Consider the following 21,606-nt stretch of genomic DNA (forward strand, 5'->3'; position numbering starts at 1 on the left):
TACATAAGCGTGGATCCGTCCTTTCAGATGCGAGCAGAACACTTGACAGCCCTCCACACACGTGTGTTGTGTTCCTTAAGGCTCGCAAAATGCTTTTGTTTAGAGGATGGGATGGGGTTCTGTGCTTTGAGCTGTGTCAGTGTGACTACAGTCAGCAGTTTTTGGTATCTGCAGCAGCTTTTTGTGTATTTAAGAGTCCCAAATCTGTTGTGTGGATTAGTCTTGAAGTCTCAAACCTAATGGGGAGGGGTCTGTTTCCCTTTTTTCTTCAGTGTTCAGGCCAAACAAGAGGGGAAGGAGTGTTTAATCTTCCAATCTTGCCTGTACCCAGGTGCCACCCAGATGTGACTCCCAGCAAGGTGCAATAGGTGGCTTTTGCATCCACATCCCAGCTCAGTCACAGCCTGACGTGGCACTCAGCCACATGCAGTGCAGCTCTGGGTGCTCCAGCCTGAGCTAAAATTAGCCATCAGGAGGTCTGTCATCTGTACAGTGCACGGCACAGTTTTGTGTTGGATTAGGAGGTGAAGAATATCCTGATTGCAATCTCCTGAATGTCTTAGAAGTCAGCACAGAGGGAAGCAAAACCAGCCCTGTGATTGGGGTTAACGTGGGCTTTGGGGTCATTTTCTCCCCCATTACAGTGTGTTGGCTGGAATATTTTAAAGCCTCTTTGCCAACTTTCCACCTGTGGAACTCCAGATGCCCTGTCATTGCTTCAACACAGACACAAGACATCATTTCTTGGTACATCTCTTCCCTCTGTGCTTCCATGACCTTGAAGCACACGGCTGTATTGGTTTTATTAATGGTGCATGAGATGATGGGGCTGTGCCTTTTGTCTTTGTTGTTAGAAATTTCCTTGAGCCAAGGTGAGGGAGGGATCCTGGTGTCATTGAGTGCATTGATTTTCCTCAAACAGAGCAGCATCCTCCTCCAGCAACTGTTGTAACTCTTATCTCTGCAATGCAGCATCAGGAGATGATCCTGGGTTAAAACACTTTCATTTTCATAGATGTTGTAAGTGGAGGAGGTTGAGGTATGGGGAATAGAGCTGCTTGCCCTGAGTTTAGGTTCTCTGAGGATGCAGAGCAGCTGTCAGATCCAAGTTGATTGAAAAAAAATCTTCCTCCTGCAGTGGCCTAATTGTGTGTCCTGGCTCTGTGTGCCAACCAGGAGCCTTCTGAGCTTCTACCTCCGTTCACCCAACGTTGGCAATGCTTTTATCCCATCGTTTTTGTTCTTTCTCTTGAGGAAAGCGCATAGGAAGGGGAAGTGGGGCTGATGGAGCTCTGGTGTCAGTGCAGATGTCCCTGGATGTGTGTCTGTCCCACGCAGGGCAGCCCACCTCTCCCCAGCTCTTCTGCATGGCTGAGATGCTCCTGAGGATTAATTCTCTCCCCGAAATGCAGCTTCACTCCGGAAAGCAGCAGCTGGGTGATGAATTTGTTCCTTCCGCTGCTGCAGGCGGAGCTGCGAGTCCTCAACTATGGAGTGAGTGCTGGGCTTCAAAGGAGGAGATAATTGCTTGGCTTTAATGGAGCCTTTGAAACGGGGCTGTTTGTAGTGAGACACGCGAGCAGAGCTTGATTAAATGGATGCTGGTGAACTTTGCTGTCTGGGGACCGAGGGGGACTGAATATCATGTACTGCTCAAGGGTTTCAGACAACCCGAGCCTTGAAGATGTTGGCATAGGAAATGCTTTTTGTCAGTGAGAGCAGTTCAGTGGTGGCAGAGCTGTCCTGTGGGACACCAACCACAGGGCACCCTGCGAGGAGCCAGGAGCTGCCCTGCCTGCCTGGGGCCACAGCCTCCTCCAGATGCTCCTGGGTGTCTCTGTGGGATCTTCCTCCCCATCACTGCTGGAGCAGGGCTGGGCAGGTTCCAGCTGCAGGTCAGCATGGCTGTTGTGCTGGCTGAGTGCTTTGGATGGGGTCAATCTGCTTGCTCACAAATGTGGGCAGTGCCAGGCTTTTTCAAGCACAGCTGAAGGTACTGCTATGCACTGAGCAAGGCTGCCCACAGCAGAGGTGCTTCCCCTGCACTCGATGAATGAATTCTTCTCTCTGCCTTTAGTCAGAAGCAAAGACAAAAGCAGAACTCGGCTTGTTTGTCTTCCTGTGGTGTGATGGAGGACACAGGAGAGCTGCACCACCAGGGACTTTGTCCTCCTGCATCTCTCACCTCCAAACTGCTCCGAGTGGGCAACATTTCCCACTGATGAGATGCTAATACACATCTGCACATGCAGCTCACGCCTGCTGAGTACAACTAATCTCAATCCATTTGTCACTTGGGCTTTTGCTTTGGTGAGGAGGGACCCCCATGCGCCCACAGCAGGGGGTTAACCCATGCCTGCCCTAAATACTGATTAGGGCTTTATGTTTTCCAGGGCCAAAGGGCTTTGCAGGGCTATGTTGCAGTGTGTGGGGTTTGGTCCAGTCCAACAGCACCCAGCATGCTGCCAAGCCCCCTCCTCTCCCCACTGTGGGCTGTAGCTGTCGCAGCGCGTGTGATTGATCGATATCATTAGTGAAGAGGTCTAACATGGAGGGGAGAGGAGGAGCTTTGCACCTCAGCAAAAGCTGCTGCTGTGCAGAGTTCGCAGCAAAATGGACACCCGGCTTAGCAGCAGGCAGAGCCATGAGCTGCCTGCTCCTTGTGCTGCATATCCCCACGGGCTGAGCTGCCTCGTGCTCAGGGCGGGCTGCCTTGCATGCAGATCTGCAGCCGTGCTTTCCTTTCCATTGCAGTGAAAGCAGAGATGCTCTGCCAGCCCCTTGCTGCGAGGTCGGAGCGCATCCCACACTGCCCACAGCACAGCCCTTCTTTTTTCTGGCATTGTTTCGCTTTTGCTGGTCAGAAGTTTGCAAGGGCTGTTCTGATGGGTCACATCGCTTTGCTAACATGCAGGGAGCTTCCCATCTGCGCTCTCATCTCCAAAATTGGATGGGTTTTGAGAACACTGGGGCTTCTGACTCGTTTTGTGCCTGGGATCACTGATTTGCCTGTAGAGGCTCAGTGCCTTGTTTGGCAGCTGCTGCGGAGCTCAGTGTGCTTGGGTCTGTGCATACAAGTGGTTATCATACAGCTGCCTTGGAGTTAGGAGAAGCAGGGGACCTTGGAGTTGAGCTGGGACAAGGCCTGGCCCCTGCTGTGCCCCTTGCAAATCCAGGCAAACTTCTGCACCCCTGGTTCCTCTTCTGTAAAACGGCATAACAGAACCAACCACTCCGTCCCCAAACCCTTGCTTTGTAAACCCAATCATCTGGGCCAACAGGTTCAGCCCCTGATTTCCTGCTGGAGCACGTGAGGAAGCCTTTCAGGTGTATTTCTCCAGCATAATCCTGATGGTGAGGAGGAATAGGTGGGGGGGATGGAGGTCCATCTGATGTGTGTTGGTAAGTGCTTCTGGGATGATAAAGGATCGAGGAACAGCATCTCTTAAAGGATCCTTAACCCTTACCTTAAAAGCTTTTTTGACCTGGGAAGAGATGTTTGCATTCAGTCTGTCTCTGTGCACCTCTGTTTTGCAGTCATGTGTTCTATTGAGCTCCAGCAACCTCCCCTGCTCACCCCTTCCTTCCTTGCAGCCATGGGGCACTGGAACAGGAGCTGCTGGTTTCAGCAAGGAAACCTGTGTGCTGCTGGCTGGGCTTCATCAGGCAGCATTCCTGTCCTCAGAATTGAGGAGCTGAGTGGGTTGTGCTCTGTGGATCAGCCTGATGCAGGCAGGAGGTGTGCTGCATGGACAGCAGTTAACTTTGGGGCTTGGTGAGTTACCTCTGCACTTGGCTTGAGATGTGAGAAACATGCCTGGTGTTTGGCTGGGCAAAAGAGGAAGAAATATTAGCAGTCTGCATTTGGCTAATGGATTTTAGTTCCAGTAAAGTTGTATTTCTTGCATCTGACAGCACTAATGGCTTCATCCTTCTTGCCTCATGCACTGCCTGAGCTCGTAGCCCCCTCTGTAGGTTTAAGGACTTCCAGCTCTCATCAGCCCCAGCTGTAGCAACAAATGCCTGCCTTGCTTCTTCTACGCGTTGTCTGTGTGTGTGGACAGCACTTCTATCAAGGCTTGGTTTTGCAGCTTTTTATTCCTGGTGAAGTTTGGCTGGGTGCCCTCAGACCACGCCAGGTTGTGCTTTTGGGCACATGGGGTGATGCTGTCCATCAGGCATGCCCTGCTTATTGCTTCCTCAAGGAAACAGTGAGGTGTAAAGGGACCTCTCTGAGCCCACCGTGCCCCTGTCCCTTTACTGTTTTCTTTGAGGTTGCTTTGTCACCTGAGAAACGTTGTGAGAGGAACCGAATTTCTTGCCTTGCTTTTTTCTACAACTTTTAATTATTTCTAACTACGTTCTGCCCGCTGTTCCCCCTTCCTCAGCATTCCCCATGACCTTTTAAAGGCAGGATTCCTGAAATTTGGAGCGGGAGGAGAAGGAAGGAGCTGAGTTGGCTGAGAACGAGCAGTTTATTTTAATCAGAAGTTGTGATCAGGCTCTTGCTGGGGGGCACGGAGGCTGGCAGTGATCTGCTCCTGTGTCATCCTCGGAACATGCACATCTCATGGACTTTTCTGGCTTTAGTCAGGGATGTCCAAGGCATCTGTTCTCTTTTTCTTTGTACAGTTAACCCCTCCATTCCCCTTTCCAAACAGCCCCATTCATTTTGCCTTCATTTGGAGTGGTTTCTAAACCAGAAAGCCTGCGCTTTTACTGCAGATTTTCTCCTTTAAAAGAAGAAATACGTTTGATTGTACAAAAGGTGGAGTAAATAATATTTTTTTAAAGCAAATTCAGGAGCTCAGGGGAAGGAGCTGCTGTGGTTTTGTTCCCCCGTGCCAATACCCCGACTGCCTCCAGAAACGCCGCGGTGTGCAGCAAGCCGTTTCCTCACCTCCCTCTCAATAAATTAATTCTCACACAGCCACAAATCACTGGGAACTGTCAGAGCAGACCTGCAACATCATTTCTTTGAAAACCCGAGCCGTGCAGTCCGTCACCGAGCAAACACTGAGAAGTCAGTCATTTCCACTGGAGGGTGATAAAGCTGCCGTCTCCCTCCCCTCTCCTGCGGCTTCTGCTGCGAAGGCTGCTTGCTGGATGGAAAAGCTGGGAGGGGTAAAAGAGGATGGAGAGAAGGGAGGGACAGGCGATGCGAGAGCAGCAGACAGGACTGCGAGCGTGGAGCTGGCTGCCTTCAGACAAAGCACTGCTGCAGCTCTGCAGGGACATGAAATCGCTGCCGGGCTGCCTGCGCACCAGGACGACCCGCAGGAGGGAAGGATGGAGAGCCCAGAGCTTGGCACGGCAATTCCAGGTTTAAATGCTGCCCTTCTGTACAGGCTGCGTTAGGGGAGGAAGACAGCAGCCCTTTATGATCTCTGCATCCCTCGTGCTGCAGTGTGTGCTAGGAGGGCTGGCCGGCTCTCCCGGAGCAGCATCCCTTACCCCAGGCATCTCCAGGCAGCGCCGTGAGCTCCACACCGTGCAGCCATTGCAGTGGGCGGGGGTGGAAGGACGGCTCGGAGGGCTCCACACAGCTGCAGGTGACCTGAAGCTTCAAAGAAAGCAAACTCGGTGTTGGTTGTTTTTTTTTTTTTCTTTTCTTGATCGTCTTTTTATTTGCATATACCCTTGAAACGCAGACGTGCTAAGCAGACTGAAGAAAATCCTGCTGTCTTGCATAGCAAATGCCCTGATGAAAAGGAGATTTCTGAACTTTTCTTGTCATCTCTTAAGCTTCTCCAGAGGAGAGTAACAAGTCCTCAGATTCTCTTCCCAGGGGTGAAGGAAGGAGAGCTTGTCTGTACAGCTGCTGCGGGCTGTTGGGAAGATCCTCATTTACCAAAGGCTGCCAGGAGCTGCTGAGGAGCTCTCGGACTTGAGCTGCTGCAGGAGGAGCAGAGGGTGTGCTCGCTCTTGGTCTCTTTTTGTTTGGCCGTGGCTCGGAAGCAAGGAACTGAAATGCCTCGTTCTCCAGAGCTGCTGCCCCTCTGAGTCCGGAGCTCACATGCAGCAGCCGCCCTCAGCTGCAGAACATGAAGGAAGGGCAAACACCAGCATGCACCAGGCAGCTGGCAGCACTGGGTGCACTGCTTCCTCTGCCCTTCTGGCTGTCAGCCCACGTGGAGGTGTAGCTGGGCTCTGCCAGCCTGGCACGAGCAGCGTGCCCAGGTGCCATGCGTCCGGATAGGCGGTGACATGACTGTGTGGGACCCTCAGATTCATGCTCGGGGTCACTTGCTCCTCTGCTTCTTCTAATGCACTAATGGAGAGAAAAAGCCCTTACCATGGTTTGCCTCTTTCAGGACTGCTTGGGGAAAAAAAGTAAAAGCCCTTCTTATCTTCTGCTGCAGTTTGTGTGCTTTCTTTGTCTTGCATGTCTTCCTGCGGACAGCTGCTCTGGTCTGGCTTCTGCTGCTTTCCTGAACCTCCGCCGTGTGCGTTGTGTCTCAGCTGCATGAAGATGCATTTTCTCTCTAGCTGCTTTGTGCCCTCAATGCTCCTGGCCCTCCCTGCAGCCCCGCTGGGCAGCGCAGCACAGCCAAAGCCACGTGGAGCAGAGGAGCCACGCAGTGCTGCGCGATCCTGAGCAGCGCTCGCAGTTGTGCCCAGCAGGGAGTGCCGGGGCTGGAAGTTGGCCGCCCTCCTCCCGCCCCTTCTGATGAACCAAGGAGAGCACCGGCGTCCCCGTGGGGCTGGGCTTTGTGTGTTTGCCTGGCAAGGAACTGCCCGAGCTCTGCAAGCAGTGCATGTGATGATGTCCTGCTCCCAGGACGCTTTGCTCGGGCGCGGGGTTCCTTTCTCTGAGTGCTCGCTGGGATACAATTAGAGCCTTTGGATGTGCTGGAGGCTTGTTGTCCATGCTCTGTGCACACAAGAGGAATTGTCTGCCAGCCCATTGATTGTACTCTGAGCATAATTTTTTGAGTTTCTTTATGGTAATGACTATGATGTGGCAATGCCATCTGTCTTCCTCAGAGTGCCGCTGCTACCGCCTTAACAGTTTTTCCCTTTTCAAGCGTCTGCCGATTCCTCTCTCGTCAGGTTCTCGGATGCTGGAGCAGAGCGTGGGGGAGTGGCTGGAGTCCATCGGCCTGCAGCAGTACGAGAGTAAGCTGCTTTTGAACGGCTTTGATGATGTCCGTTTCCTGGTAAGTGGTGGGCTGGGACCCGCGGGTCGATGTCGGGATGCTGGGGCAGCCCTGATCCAGGTTCTGCAGCCCAGCAGGGTGGGTCTGGGGCTGCACAGAAGGTTGGACCGAAGGAGGATGTGAGGGTTGTGTCGGTTCGGTTGCTTCTGATACAAATTTGATTCTACCGCCTCGAATCCCTGCGATGTGATTTGCTGGAGAAGTTGGAACTGAGGTTTGTTTGTGTGTGAAGAAAGCAGCAAACTGCCTGTGTTGTGGGTGGGAGACCTCTTGTTGGAGGTATCCTCGCTCTGAGCGGGCCAACGTGCCTTGATGAGCTGCACCTCATTGCCTTGGCACTGCTGGCTCTGAAACCTAAGGATGAGAGCAGCCTCGTGTTTCACATCGTGGGTTTTCCTATAAGCAGCGTGCAGAAACGGGGCTGTGGTGCTGAGCTCAGAACCTGGTGTGGGACAGTGAGCTGGGAGTGGGGAACAGCACCTTCTGTGCAGCTTAAAGAAACGCCTTTGGGTTTTGCAAAAGGAATTGCTGAAGCTGGATGTCAGGCCTTGGATGGGCCGTTGGGGGCTGTGTTGGGAAGGGAGCGGGGGCATCTCTGGTGCTGTGGGTGCACAGAGAGGAGGTGTCTGGGGGGGGCACGTGGTCTGGAGCTGTGCTGGGGGTAATGGGGCAGTGAGAGCACTGAGGGGTGAGGATGAGGGGATGTGGGGAGCTCCCCCCTGTTGGAAGCCAGCAGCCATTGACTGGTGAAGGCATTCAGGATGGCTAGAGGAAAAAGGGAAGGCTTGAGATGCCCTGAGATGGTGCAGTGACTTGAAATGAAACACTCCATTTGTCCCCGCGTTGCTGACAGAACTTTGGCTTTCACTGTGCCAGCAATTAGCTGCTCTCATTGCAGCAATTAGCACCTTTCCCCTGCACCGGCTCTGCCCACCAGCGTGCTGATAGTCCTCGGTGCAGAAGTTGGGTAACAAAGGGAAGGAACTTTCCTTTACCCTGCAGAAGTGGAGCTGGGGGTTCAGAAGCAGTTCTTACAGACTGTGCCCATTTGCAGTCAATAGCAGTGCTCAGTCATGGACTGCATAAGGCAGAATTTCAGCACGAGGAGGTGGGCTCCTGCTCCTTCCAGGGGTGGGATGCTCTCCTTTGCTCATTCCTTTCCATTTTAGAGGGTCAAACCATCGACTGAGGATTTCCTGCAAGCTCTGGCTGAGTTTCTCTTTGCTGTTTATCCTTTTTACTTTGGCACCCATGTCAGATCTGCCTCTCGCATCCCTTTATCTCAGTCCTCGGGACTCGAAGCCAACGCATGGAAGTTTAATTCTTCCAAATCCCCTCAGCATTGTTCCTTCCCTTCGGCGTCTGGTGTTGCAGGAGTAAAACCTCTGCATACAAGCAGGGAACAAATCGTCTGCTTGTTTTTAATGCTGGTTTTGATGCTCTCTGATGAATTATTAAAGCTGCCCGGTGCTGTGAGCACTGAAGGATGCAGCTGCCAGCACCCACTGTGTCAGCTTGTCCATCCCTTTCCTTTTTAATATAACAATTTCTTTATGAACTGCCGCTTTTGGTCACTAATGATTATTTCAAACTAAGTGGTGTTATTTTCCTGGGCTTGGTTTCTGTGAAGGGATCAGTCCCTGTTAGGGCCTTGGAGCACAAAGCTGGTAAGAGACAAACACTGGAGGATGCAGGAGTTGCCTTCTGTTTTTGGGACCTTATCCATGAGCTGCTGTATGAGGTCAGTGCTTCCCCTGACAGCAAACTTCAAGTTCTGCTGCATTTTGGGGCTGCTTTGGTGACAGCAATGGCTGCAGCAGGACTGACTCCTCACAGTGCAGCTCTCTGTTTCTCGTGTGTGGGAATTTGGGATGAACACAAGCATTACTTGCAACACCCACTGATTCTGAGCAGCATCAGCCTGTTCTCGTTAGGAATATTCCCACTTTTGGAACTTGGCAGAGGCTCTGAGTGCAAGGGAGTTGGTTAGCAGGGAGGAGCAAACCAACTCCACCAGGGTAAGGAGGGAGGACACACTGGTGTTAATGCATCAGTGCAAGGAATGCATCCTGCCTGGCCACCTGGGTGCTGCAGGCAGGTTGGGTTTGCAGCACTGCCCACCCCATGCTGTGCTGTGTTCCACTCTTAAGGCAGCTTCCCAGTCAGTCTTCCTGTGATGTAAAACTCCTGGTAAGGCTGTAAAACAAAGCTGAGTGCTGCAGTGTTTGCTATGGACACACGAGAGCATCTCAGCGACACCGATTGGGTTCAGCCAAACATGGGATGGCTCAGAGCAAACAATCCTGATGGGCACTGACTGCAGATGGAGTGGATATTGCTGCCACAAGGCAGCAGGATTACAGGGACGTCGGTTTGATGTGGTGTTGGAGCTTCTGGGAAGGAACAGAAGCGACATTTGTTGCAGACAGAATGTGGTTTTGCTTCTCGACAGAGGGAAGAAATGGGCTGCATTGAAGGAGCTCCGTTTTCTAAGAGACCCATTTCTTTCTGAACAGTGTGGTCTACAGATTGGAGCTCTTTATTCCCCTGCAGTGGCTTTGTTGTGGTGTTTCTGTGCAGCAGCTCCTTCCTCTCCTCCTCTCCATCACTGCTGAATGACCTTCACTGCCTGCCCTGCTGCTCAGGGCAGTGTGGTTGTGACACCAAACTTCTGCTTTAGTTTGGGGAGCAGCCTGCTTGGCCAGCTGCGGATTTAAGGCCAGAAAATGGAGGTGATGCTTCATCTCTGCTTTGCAGCTTGCTGAAGCCCTCCTTAGAGGGCAAGGATTTATTGGTGCAAACATAACTGAGTGAAAGCTGCTGGCAGTGCCGTGCTGTCCTTACCAAAATGCAGCCTCGTGAGTAGCACTGGGCAGAATTGCATCCTCAGCAGAATTGCATGCTGTGGAAATGAACCAAGGGTGCCCTAAAACCACGCAGGGAGAGCCCTGCCCCCTGTGTGGAGGAGCACAGCACAGGGCTTCCAGGGGACCACAGCCTCACCCCTGCTGGAGGAGCAAACAGAAGGTCAGATCACAAAGCTGCAGCAGCGAGCAAGCAGTGTCATCCAAAAAACACACTATAAATCGATTTAATTGTCCTTGACTGGTAATGAACTGGGGGTTGGGGGTGGAAGAGTGGGAGGAATGTCAGCGGAGTGTGAACTAAGAGGGCTCCATGTGTTGTGAGCAGCAGGAGCTGCAGTGCTGTGCTGTGGGTGCGTGGAGCTTCCCAGTGCCCTGCTGGGACTGCTGTGCTGAGGGCACTGCCTGCCTGGGGGCTGCAGAAACAGGGAGGGAAGAGCTGCTACCTGCAGTGCCAGCCGTGCATTGGATCCTGCAGGTCAAACCCAGATGCCTGTAGAAGCCCTTCTCTCCCCTGGGAGGCTGTGCTCAGCCCTGTGATGGCTCTGCAGCTGAACTTTTCCTCAGTCCGAAGGCATTCTCGTTCACAGAGGAGCAGGTAGAGGAATTCAGCCACTTCTCGTGGCTTTTTGTTATTGTTCAAGGCTGGGTTCCCACAGAGGGTGCGGAAAGCAGCTCATGTTGATTCAGTCAGACAGCATCAGAAGCAGAAATCTGTTCTCATGCACTGCCCTGGGCACCTCTGCTTTTTTGTGTGTGTGTGTTTATTTCTTTTCATAATCGGGGAGAAGTGATCAAATTATGGCAGCACTGGGAGAACGGGGTATTTTTACAGCTTGGGGAGCTCAAAGCCCCATTACGTGGCATTGTCTCCTGCTTATCACTGCCACCAGCATGCTGGAAATACATTGCATTGCTGCTTCCCAGACTGAATGAACCCCCTTAAGAGCAGAACGGGACCCTCGTGCTGGGATTTCTGCCACTTGTCCAAGTGGGAATGGGTTCATTCAGTGCAGTGGATCCCCTGACAGCCCTGCAGTGTGTCTCAGATGCTGCCTGGGCAGCTCTGAGGGCCGTGCTTTGTCTTTGTGATGGTTTTCAGTTTATCTCTGGAAGGTGTGAACGTATTATTCACTCTGTGGCTCAACTCCCTGCTGGTTCTGGAGGGGTTTTGGGGAGCAAAGTGGGTGAAGCAGGGCTGGCAGTTTGGGGAATGCTTACATGTGATTCATGAGCAGCTCCTGGCCCAAAAAACATTTAAAAAGCCATTAAAGGAGCGGTTAATTTTTTTTCCCCTCTCAATAAAATTGCCCAGATTTGACAGCCGTGACCGATTCCCTCCGTTGTTGCACTGCCAGCGTGTGCATGGGGGGGAAACGAGACAAAAATGCAGTGGCTGTGCACTAATGTAGGATTTTTATAGGAGCCCTTTTGCAGCTGTTGCTTTGGGAAGCACTGGGACCTCACTGGTCTGCAAACTGAGTGCTGCTCATTCCTTCGTTTCCACCGAGCTCCCTCAAACAGCAGCTACCAGTAAGGGCAGGGCAGACCCCAAAGGCTGCTGGCAGACATATATTCAGGTGGCCAAGCACTGCTGTTTCCCCCTTGGCTCTGAGGTGGGGGTGGGAGGGGGCTGGATGTGGGGTCAGGAGATGTAGGGCTGCGGAGCGGGGCTGGCTGACCCCAGGGCTGGAGGTGCTGGGCAGTTCTGAGTCCCTTGGCTGTGATGCTGTGCTGACCCTGTGGGTGAAAAGCCCCACGGTGCAAACCATGTGCTTGTACAGATGGAGTGCAGGACAAGCTGATGGGTTTGGCTATTAGCACAGCATGAGCTGCTCTTGCCCTGTCCAACAGGACGTGTTTGCTCCGAGTGCAGCTCTGTACAGCTCCTGGAGCTCAGAAGGGGCTGAGCCCAAACCTGCACCTTCCAAACACTGCAGGGAAGGAGGGCGCTTGGTTTCAGCCACCACTGGGCTCCTGGGCAGCTCATTTCCAGCTGCAGTGCCTCTGTCAGCTCCCAGGAACGCCCTCACTGTAGCTCAGTTTTGCTGCCTTCCCTCACCCTCACTGCCCTTTTATTTAACCCAGCCAGGAGAGCTCAGTGCGTGGGGTTGGGATTGGGACGGGCTGTTTGTTATCCCTGTTCAGGCTGTGTCTCCAGCTCTGTTTCCCACATCCAGGCTCATGTAAAACAAAAGCAGTGGCAGCAAAATCCTTGACAAGATACAAGCTGCCTTGAATTTACTGAGAAGGGGGAAAAAAAAGAAAGAGCTTTGTGTGCATTAATCTGAGAAAAATGGATGCTTTGGCTTGTCCAGCTGAAGGCTCTCTGCTATGGATGTTTGCTAGTCTGGAAAAGCTGTGTTTGGGTTTTGCATCTGTTGCTTTTAATAGCAAACACGTTCTGGTCCCAATCTTCCCCACAGTTCTGTCTGGAATACGTGGGTTGGTAACAAGGCAGCACTCCTATGAGTCGGTTGGGATTCATTGTGCTGTGCTGCTGGCTGGGGAGGACTGCGTGTCCTATACGGAACTTTCTTTGCCTTGGGCCCTTCCTTAGCTGGAAAGAGAGAATGGACTGGAGCCAGGCTCTGAGTAAGAAGCAGCATCTGAAAATTGGGTATTTAAGCGCCCGCAGAGTGCCCTGCTGGAGCAGAGATGCTGGCAGATTTCAGAGGCTCTGATTTTGGCATGCTCCTCTTTAGGGTCACCTAGCCCACACTGCGTCATGCAGCGTAACCCCTCTGACTGTGCTTTTTTCCTTTAATGAGAAACCTGGAGTCTTGCAGGCTGCTTAATTACAGCGCAGGATGCGAAGCGCCATGTCCTGGAGCAGAACCCTGCTCCAAAAGCTGCTTTCCATAGGCAGACCAGGCGAGCAGGTGGGCACTGATGGATGGGGCCAGGCTGGATGGGCAGCCTGATCTGGGGGGGCACCCAGCCCATAGCTGAGGTGGGGCTCTGGGGGCTGTAAGAGCCTTTTCAACCCAGCCATCCCATGGCTCTGTGATCTTTAAGGTCCTTTCCAACCGAACCATCCCATGGCTCTGTGGTCTCTAAGGTTCCTTCCAACCCAACCATTCTGTGTTAACCTGGCACCCAGACTGAGGGTGGCACAGCACCGTGTCCCATCCCATCTCTTCCAGGTTGGAGCTGGGGGTACCAGAGAGGTGTGGGATGGGGAGGAGTGCAGGGAGAGCCCTGGCCCTGCGCGCCCTGCGCTGTGCTCAGCCTGCAGCCTGCACAAGGTACAGCACTTGTCACAACGAATACAGTCTCAACTCTGTCTTCAGAAAGTTTTCTTGATTCCAATTGGCATTTCTGAGCCGGGGAGGATGGGGCTAGCAGCAGAGAGGTCCTCACAGCTCTCCTCCTCCTCTGCTGCAGGCGTTTGTCCTTGGAGGACCCAGAACTGGGTTCAGGGGACCAGGACCGTGGTGCAGGGGAGGTGATGTCCAACCTGGGCATGGGGACCTTTGGCTGCTGGTAAAAACCAACCCACAAGAAAAACTATTTTGTTTTATGATCTCATTTCTAAAATCCTCCTAACCCAGCAGTCCCTCTGAGATTCGTGGCTGAAACCCAACAGCTCAGGGGGCTCCTGGTGCTGCAGGTGAGCCTTGGGAGCATGGCACTGACCCAAGCCCTGGCTGGGAGGCAGGGAGCGCTGCACAGACCTCAGCTTTGTCTGCAGGGCGTGTTAAATGCACACAGTCTGAGAACAAAGCTCAGCTGCTCTGCTGGCAAAGGTTAAAAGATCCCCAGCGCGTTTGCATTTAATTATCTATTTTAGTGGCAGATTATTATTTTTTTTCATTGGAGATGAAATCCGGATGGGTTTAAAGGACGCTCCTCCGAGCAGAGCTCGTGCACAATGGGCTGTAATGATGTATTCAGAGCTGCTATGCTTTGTCTATCCTTGTTAAGTACCCTGAGAATGCAGACTGGCACTGAGGGAATTTAATGTGACACATAAAAATAAGGAGCAGTGAGGAAGCTGTGATTCTGAGTGTCTAACTAGCTTGGAGCCTCGCTGCGTGGCAAGCAGTTTTCCTCAGATTTGAGATGTCAAAGGTGGGAGAAGGGCCTCTACCTCACCCCGGGCACTGGAAAGGGGCAGCCTGGAGAGGGCATGGGGCACGCTGGCACAGCAAGGGCGAATGGAGGCAGCATTGTGCCCACTGACTTCCATGGGGCCGGTGGCGACTGTGTGTATGCAGCACTCTGCTGCTCCCCGGCCACCCGCTGCTTTAATTTGCTACTGTCATTTGCTAAATAATTGTTTCTCTGCAGTCTGGCCTCTGAGGGCAGCACCATTGCTTCGGGCAGCTCTTAGCGCAGCGTTAATTCTATGGTTCTCCTGGCACTTATCTCAGCGGAGCAGCGGCTCTTTGGGGGCACAGCTCTGATGCTGCACTTAAAGCAGGTGGGACTGAGCGAGGTGGACGTGCTGAGCAGCTACAGACAGTGCAGCATGGGGAGGAATTCCAAACACTCGCTGCCATTTGGAGAGGACAGGTACATGTCCTGCTCAGTCCCTTTCTGGAGCCCTGGCCGCTCCACGTGCCCTTGCAGCAGCATAGTGCCCGACAGCTGATTTTAATGAGGTTCCTCTTATAAAACCAAAATGTGGAGCAGCGGAGCGCTGCCAGCTCAGCCCTTCTCCTGCTCCTCTCCTGGGAGCAAAGGGAGGCAGTGCTGGGAGGGTCCCAGTGGGTCCCAGTGTGGTGCTGAGCTCGTTGGCTGCAGTGCTGAGAGCTGTGTGGAGCTGAGCCCAGCCCAGGTATGGTGGTGGGAGGGGGGTGAGGTGGGCTGCAGCAGTGTGTGGTGCTTCTGGGGTGGGCTGCTGCCTGAAGCGGGGAAAGGAGGAGAAATGTGACTTTCACATGCTCTCCTGGAAAGAAATTGCGTTTTCTCAGCGGCCCAGGAGGGAGGATGAGCAGAGCCCAATGCCCCCTATGGGCTCAGTGTATGGGGCAGGGCTGGGTGTTACTCCGGCAGCTGAGGAATGGCATTGTTGGCAGCATTCAAAGCATTGGTGGTGGGGAGGTTGCTTTAATGATGGTCTGAGACCTCCCTGGCTGGATGAGGATGGCTGCAGTGTGCTGTGCTGGGATACAGCCATGCCATGCACTGTGCCCCATGTTGGTCTGTGGGGCTGAGCTCTGTCCATGTCCTCCTCCTCCCAGGCAGCCCTGAGGCTGCAGGGGATCTGAGGGGCAGCTGCTGCCCTGTGTGTGGGCTCTGCTCCCATGTGCACCTTCCTGTCCCCACAGGGCTGTAATGTCATGGAGGACCAGGACCTTCGGGACATTGGGATCGGAGACCCGCAGCACCGCCGGAAGCTCCTGCAGGCAGCTCGCTCCCTGCCAAAGGTGAGCAGGGCTGGGGCACTGCCCAGCATGGCTGTGAGACAGAGGAAGCAAAAGGCTGAGCATGGTGTTAATTGCAGACACTGTATGCTTTGGGATCCCTGCCTCCTGTGGCTTTAACTCCTCTCTGCTTTCTGCTTTTATAGCTGAAGCCCCTGGGCTGCGATGGGAACAGCCAACCGTCCGTCCCTGCCTGGCTTGACTCCTTGGGGCTGCAGGATTACATCCAGTCCTTCCTCTCGAGCGGCTACAGCTCTATTGACACTGTGAAAAACCTCTGGGAGCTTGAAATAGTCAATGTGAGTGTTGTTGTCAGTGCCAGGGTCCTGCCTGCACTCCCTGCAGGGAGCAGTGCTAAATGCAAACAGACTGCTGGAAGGGGGATGCTTTGCTTTGTGCAGAGGGCAGAGAAGCTGTCCCTCTTGGCCCCTCATGTCCAGAGATGGGCAACAGAGCTGAGGGGTCTGGAGCACAGTAGGGTCTTCTGGGGAGCAGCTGAGGGAGCTGGGATGGCTGAGTCTGGGGAAGAGGAGCTTAGGAGTGACTTCATGTCCTGAAGGGAGGTTGTGGTGAGGTGGGGGTTGGCCTCTGCCCCCAGCTAACAGCAGTGGGACAGGAGGTGATGCTCTCACATGGCACCAGGGGAGGAGCAGACTGGGTATGAGGAAACATTTCTTCCCTGAAAGAGCCGTGCTGCACCAACACAGACTGCAGGGAATGATGGGTCACCATCCCTGGAGGGATTCAGGAAATGTGGAGATGTGGCACTGGTTAGTAGGGATGGGTTGGGATTGGACTTGGTGAACTTAGAAGTCTTTTCCAGCCTTAATGACCCCATGATGCCCCAGGAACTGCAGAACTTCCACAAACCACTGTGCAGCTCCCCTGCGCTGGCACAAGTTCTCTTTCTCAGCATTGTCTCTCCCACAGGTGCTGAAGGTGAACCTGTTGGGCCATCGGAAGAGGATCATCGCCTCGCTGGCTGACCGGCCCTATGAGGAACCCCCAGCAAAGCCACCACGCTTCTCACAGCTGAGAGTGAGTTCATGCAGTGTCCCTGCTGCCCACAGTGTCTATTCAGAGCATTCAGTGGTAGCTGTGTTCTGCTTCTGTTGCCTCCACATCCCCCCCTTTCATTCAAAGAATGAATTCCAGGTCTATTGGGTACACTCATCTCCTTCTGGTTAGTAGCTGACACCCCTGGGGGATGCAGAGCCTTTAGGGTGGGTGTCCAGCAGGGAGTGGGGCACAGTCAGCATTACTGTGCTTCTTTTGTGCCCAGGAAATTCTGGCTAGCAAAATCAATAAGAAAGATAAAAACCCTACCATGTCAATATTTAAGTTAAAAGTCCTTTGAAAGTAGGTGTTGGGAGTAATGAGTGCAGAGAGTGATCTTTGAAAATGGTATTGCTTTTTTTTTAAAAAAAAAAAAGAGGAAAAAAGCTTGTTTCTTATTAGAACAAAATGGCTTTGACCTGGTAGTTTGGGTCAGTGCTGGCTCTCAGATACTTGGTGGCCTTGGAAGAGATTGCTGGAAGTGTTGAGGTAATTGCACAACTGGTGTGTGGAGGAGGAATGGTTCTGCACTTCCCACCTTGGCTGGATGCAGGGCTCAGGGCTCTCACTCTGAATACAGTGAAGCAGAACTCGGGCAATCTGCAGCCTGCCTGGCTCTGGCTTGGCCAGCACTGAACTCATGTGTGCTTCCTCCTCATCTCTGCTGCTTTACATCCTGAGTGCCCACATCAGAAAAACCTCACAGTTGTAGGAAAAGTCCCCTCATCTCCACACAGCTGCAACTCCAGAGCACTTGGGCAGAGATGCAACAAATTACAGCACTGCTGAGCTCTGGCTGAACCACACAGCAGCAAATATTCCCCTTGCCAGGAGTGATGTACTCCGGCCAAAGCAGTGGATGAATTTTGGGGCACGGGGAGCCATAGGATGCCAGACACTTGGTGCTGGGGTTGGCTGAGAGAGGAGTGCTCAGAATTGCCATTGTTCCTACAAAGCTGCCATCTGGGAGCAAAAAGTGAGGATTTGTGCTGCTGCACGCAGAGCCTGGGGGCCAGGAGGGTACAACCCTGCAGCTTCACCCCTCTGCTCCGACCACAAGAGCGCAGGTGGGAGGGAGGCAGCTCCTCCCAAACATCCTCTTGAGATGATGAGACTGAAGGCAGAGCGGTGGTGAGGAGAGGAGCTCTTTGTGTAGCCTCAGCTGATTGATATGTTGGCTGGGGGGGGGTTGGAAAAGAGAATGGGCCATTTGCAAAGCTTCCTGGTGCTGCAGCTGGTGCGTTCCAGCGCCCGGCTCTGGCTGGGGAGCGGAAGGACGTCAATGGCAAATTAAGCAAGTCTGCTGAATAGGGCTAATGCGTGCTGCAGCTGTGAGCTCCGTGTGTTGCCTGCTTGGCACGTCCAGGCAGTGAGCGTTGCCTGCGGGAGGAGCCCGGCTGTCAGGCATCTGGGCAGAGCTGACACTGGGCAGCAGGGTGCTCAGCTCCACAAGGGGCAGCTCGACGCATTGGAGCCCGTTGTGCTCAGAACACCCTGTGTGCCTGCTGCCCTCCTCAGACAGGGCAGGGCAAGGCAGACACTGCCCAGAACGGTCCTGGAGCAAAGCAGGGACATTGAGTGGGAAATAAATAAGGTGAGTGAAGGCACTGAGCCTGAAGGCTGCAGGGCAGGAGCTGGCCCTGATAGCTCAACTTGTTGCACCCTTTGTGCTGGGAGGAGCAGCCTGCAGTGCCAGCTCCTGGTGTTCCTAGGGAGAAATAATCCCAGCCAGAAACAGAGGTACAGGTTTGTGTGTGGCCACTTCTTCCTTTCCTCACACCTTGAGCAACTGCTCAGGCAGCAGCAGCTGCTCCAGCATCAGCTCTGCATCCTGTGTCTGGTGCTGGAGGGTGGCAGCAGCCCCTGAGCAGGGCTGGCAGAGCCAGAGGAGAGCAGTGCACACAGGGCTGTGGCACTGGGTAACCAGGGTGGTTCTTGGTGGCACCAGCTAACCAGGGTGGCTGTTGGTCTCTGCCTGTTCCAGTGCCAGGACTTGATGTCCCAGACGTCGTCACCTCTGAGCCAGAACGACTCCTGCACAGGCAGATCTGCTGATGTCCTGCTGCCCTCCGGGGACTCTGGGAAGAGGCAACACGAGCGTGGCAGCGAGCTGGCGACGTACTCCAAAGTTGAGCGCTTCAAAGCACAGGTCAGTGGGTGCTGCTGTGCATCCTGTGGGCCCGTCTGCATGGTTCAGTGCATCACCCCCTAACTGAGGAGTTGAGACTTCAAAAACTAGGAGCTGATGCCAGCAGGTTGTTTGTGCCTGGCTCACCTTGGTGACACATCCATGGGCAGTGTCACTTTCAGCCCTCCCAGCCCCTTTGAGGTCTGCCCACTGCAAACCTCGTTGCATCATCCCACAGAGCCCTGCTAAGATCTGTGCTGCAGCCTGGCATGGACCTGCTGTGGCTTCACACCTGTGTTCCTTCCCCTTCCAGGAGGACCGTCGGGAATCAAAGCTGACCCTGCGCCCTCCCAGCCTGGCTGCCCCCTACGCACCGGTCCAAAACTGGCAGCACCAGCCAGAGAAGCTCATCTTTGAGTCCTGCGGGTACGAGGCCAACGTAAGTGGCTTTTGGCTTCTGCAGCTGGGGAGGGGGAGGAGGCTCTGGGTGTTGCACATAGAGGTGTCACAGTCCTCCCTGCTCCATGGGTGACTTGTGCCTCTGCAGCCACAGCTGTTGGGTTGTGGTGCTGCTTTGGGGTTGGAAAGTTTCCAGCCTGAAGCCTTCAGGTTGTCAGTGCTAACACGTCCCCTTTTCCAAACAGTACCTGGGTTCCATGCTGATCAAGGACCTCCGAGGTACAGAATCAACGCAGGATGCCTGTGCCAAGATGAGGGTATGGAGCCCACGGGACAGTCACAGCTGTGGTGGGTGACATGGGGCGGGACGGGGGATGCTGGTGTAGCTGCAGTTCCCCACACCCTGCAGACAAGGCAGCACGGGGAGCCACTATCACTACTGAGCTGATCCCCCACCAGCACTTTTCCCTGTAGTTTGAATGTCTGTGCAGTGAGAAAACAGATGATTTCACTGGGATAAAAGGTTTAACTTCAGGTCCTTGTCCCTTTCTGTCTGCTTCCATTAAAAGCAGGTTTTCTTCCTCCTGGTCCAAGTGCCCAAAAGCCTGATGTTATAGGGCCTGTGGGTCTTTCCTGGCCACTAGCAGGACTGGGGGTGGTGAGGAAAGGAACACTGTTTCACAGCTGAATGTTCTTTTTTCTAAAGAAATCCACAGAGCATATGAAGAAAATCCCGACCATTATACTGTCCATCACATACAAAGGAGTGAAGTTCATCGACGCCTCTAACAAGGTGAGCTCAAAGTGCCTCAAAACCGGTGTCTGGAGGGATGTGGCCTGCAGTGCCACCTGCTTGAGGGGCTGCAGGTCATATCTGGCAGCTCCAGAAGCCATGGCTAGGCGCTGTGTAGCTGCTGGGAGCCATGGGGAGAGCAGCAGGGTGACGATGGCTATCTGAATGATGTAGGCTTGGCATGTGGGCTGCTTGTGTTGCCATTTGTTCCTACCATGGGACAGAGCTGAGACTGGCCTGGCTGGGAGAAACCCCTCCTGCCAGTCTCTGTTGTGCTCACTGTCCCCAGTTCACATTTTGAACCACTGTTGTTTGCTGAGCGTATTGTTGTTCCCATAAGGGTGATGAGTACTTGTGGTTGTTTCCTACAGAATGTCATTGCTGAGCATGAGATCCGTAACATCTCCTGTGCTGCCCAGGACCCTGAGGATCTCTGCACGTTTGCCTACATCACCAAGGACCTGCAGACCAGCCACCACTACTGCCACGTCTTCAGCACCGTGGATGTGGTGAGTGGGATGGGGCTGCAGTTGAGGGTTGGGGCTGCAGTGAGAGGTCTCTCTTTGCTATTTCTGTCCTAAAAGATTCCTTTAGGAGTCCTGGCTCAAAATGCATTTACTTTGCAACTCTGTTGTCAAAGAGAATATTTGTCTGGCTTCATTACTGCCATTTCTAGTGCTGAATAAACCAGGGCGGGAGATTTTCCCTCTTGGGGAATATTCTGTGAACAAAACCCTGATACGCTTTCAATTATGAGCAATGTAATAGGCTGATCTAACAGCCTTTTAATTCACTGAGAGTGTGACAGCATTGCTCACTTTTATTCCTGGGCAGAATCAGCTTTGCAAAACATTTGGGCTCTTTCTCTTTACAATGCCAGACGGGTTGGAGCAGCCCATAGGTGGTCCTGGCTGCTGAGTGTGTGGGCTCTGTGCGATGTGAGGCAGCTCCCGTGCACTAACAGCTCTGTGTTCCCTGCATTCTCTCTGCAGAACCTGACGTATGAGATCATCCTCACCCTGGGGCAGGCGTTCGAGGTCGCCTACCAGCTGGCCCTCCAAGCCCAGAGAGCGAAACCTCTGGGTGCTGCAGCGGGAGAAACGATCGAAACGAAATCTTCCAAACCGGTGCCTAAACCACGAGCTGGCATGAGGAAATCCGCAGTACGTACATGGAGCTGGGGGCTGCAGCTGGGCTTCTTCTTGGGCACAACTTGCTTAAAGCTCCCCCTTCATGGTGCAGAAGTCCCCGTGGCCTGTAGCATCAGGCACTGCTGGTGCTGCAGTGCCCGTGGCTCTGCTTGCTGGCAGGCTTGCTGCGTGCCTGGGCTTCCCGTGTGGGGCAGGACAGGAAGGGGGGATGCAGCCTGGGTTGGGGGATTGGGTGCCCTGCTGGATCCAGCTCCGTTTCCACATGCAAAGATCAGTTGGTAACCTGCAGTTTGCAGCATGGTGGTGCCCGCTTAGCTAAACCGAGCCTAACTTGGAGCTGCTGAGGAGCAGGGACTGCTGCATAAGCCATTGCTTTCCTTTAATGTCTCCTTTTGTCTGTGTTCTGCTTGCTCCCCCCGCTCAGGTGCCGCTCCCTCCCGACACCCGCTGTTGTTACTGTCACACCTGTACAACTCACCGCCCCTCCTACCTGCCGCTGCAGTCTGTTAGTCCTGGAGCTAAGGTCTTTACCCTTCTTCCTGCCATCTTCCATCACCAACCGACCTGGGCTGCTGCCCCGGCTGCCACCGCTCCCCACACCTCCCACCATGGCCCCGTGTCCTCGCTGCTGCCTTCCCCCACCTCATCCCAGGGCTCAAATTAACCCCAGGGATGCACTGCTC

The 21,606-nt window shown here is 53.7% G+C and overlaps 1 protein-coding gene across 11 annotated transcripts in view; it reads left to right on the top strand.

Moving 5' to 3' along the window:
* Window positions 1-21,606, top strand: part of ANKS1A (ankyrin repeat and sterile alpha motif domain containing 1A) — an 85,926-nt gene that overhangs the window by 57,759 nt on the left and 6,561 nt on the right. For 7 of the 11 annotated variants that reach the window (XM_031605740.2, XM_090124549.1, XM_031605741.2 and 4 more), the window contains 11 exons: window positions 7,054-7,160; window positions 15,301-15,399; window positions 15,543-15,695; window positions 16,327-16,434; window positions 18,437-18,601; window positions 18,894-19,019; window positions 19,225-19,296; window positions 19,686-19,772; window positions 20,144-20,281; window positions 20,765-20,935; window positions 21,348-21,446. In XM_031605740.2, the coding sequence (XP_031461600.2) occupies window positions 7,054-7,160; window positions 15,301-15,399; window positions 15,543-15,695; window positions 16,327-16,434; window positions 18,437-18,601; window positions 18,894-19,019; window positions 19,225-19,296; window positions 19,686-19,772; window positions 20,144-20,281; window positions 20,765-20,935; window positions 21,348-21,446 (1,325 nt within the window). The remainder of the gene's footprint in view (window positions 1-7,053; window positions 7,161-15,300; window positions 15,400-15,542; window positions 15,696-16,326; window positions 16,435-18,436; window positions 18,602-18,893; window positions 19,020-19,224; window positions 19,297-19,685; window positions 19,773-20,143; window positions 20,282-20,764; window positions 20,936-21,347; window positions 21,447-21,606) is intronic. The other 4 variants (XM_031605745.2, XM_090124551.1, XM_090124552.1 and 1 more) reach the window with 1 other exon arrangement.

This window comes from Phasianus colchicus, chromosome 25 (genome assembly GCF_987193195.1).
Source record: "Phasianus colchicus chromosome 25, bPhaCol1.hap1.1, whole genome shotgun sequence".
In the NCBI taxonomy this organism is placed as follows: Eukaryota; Metazoa; Chordata; class Aves; order Galliformes; family Phasianidae; genus Phasianus; species Phasianus colchicus.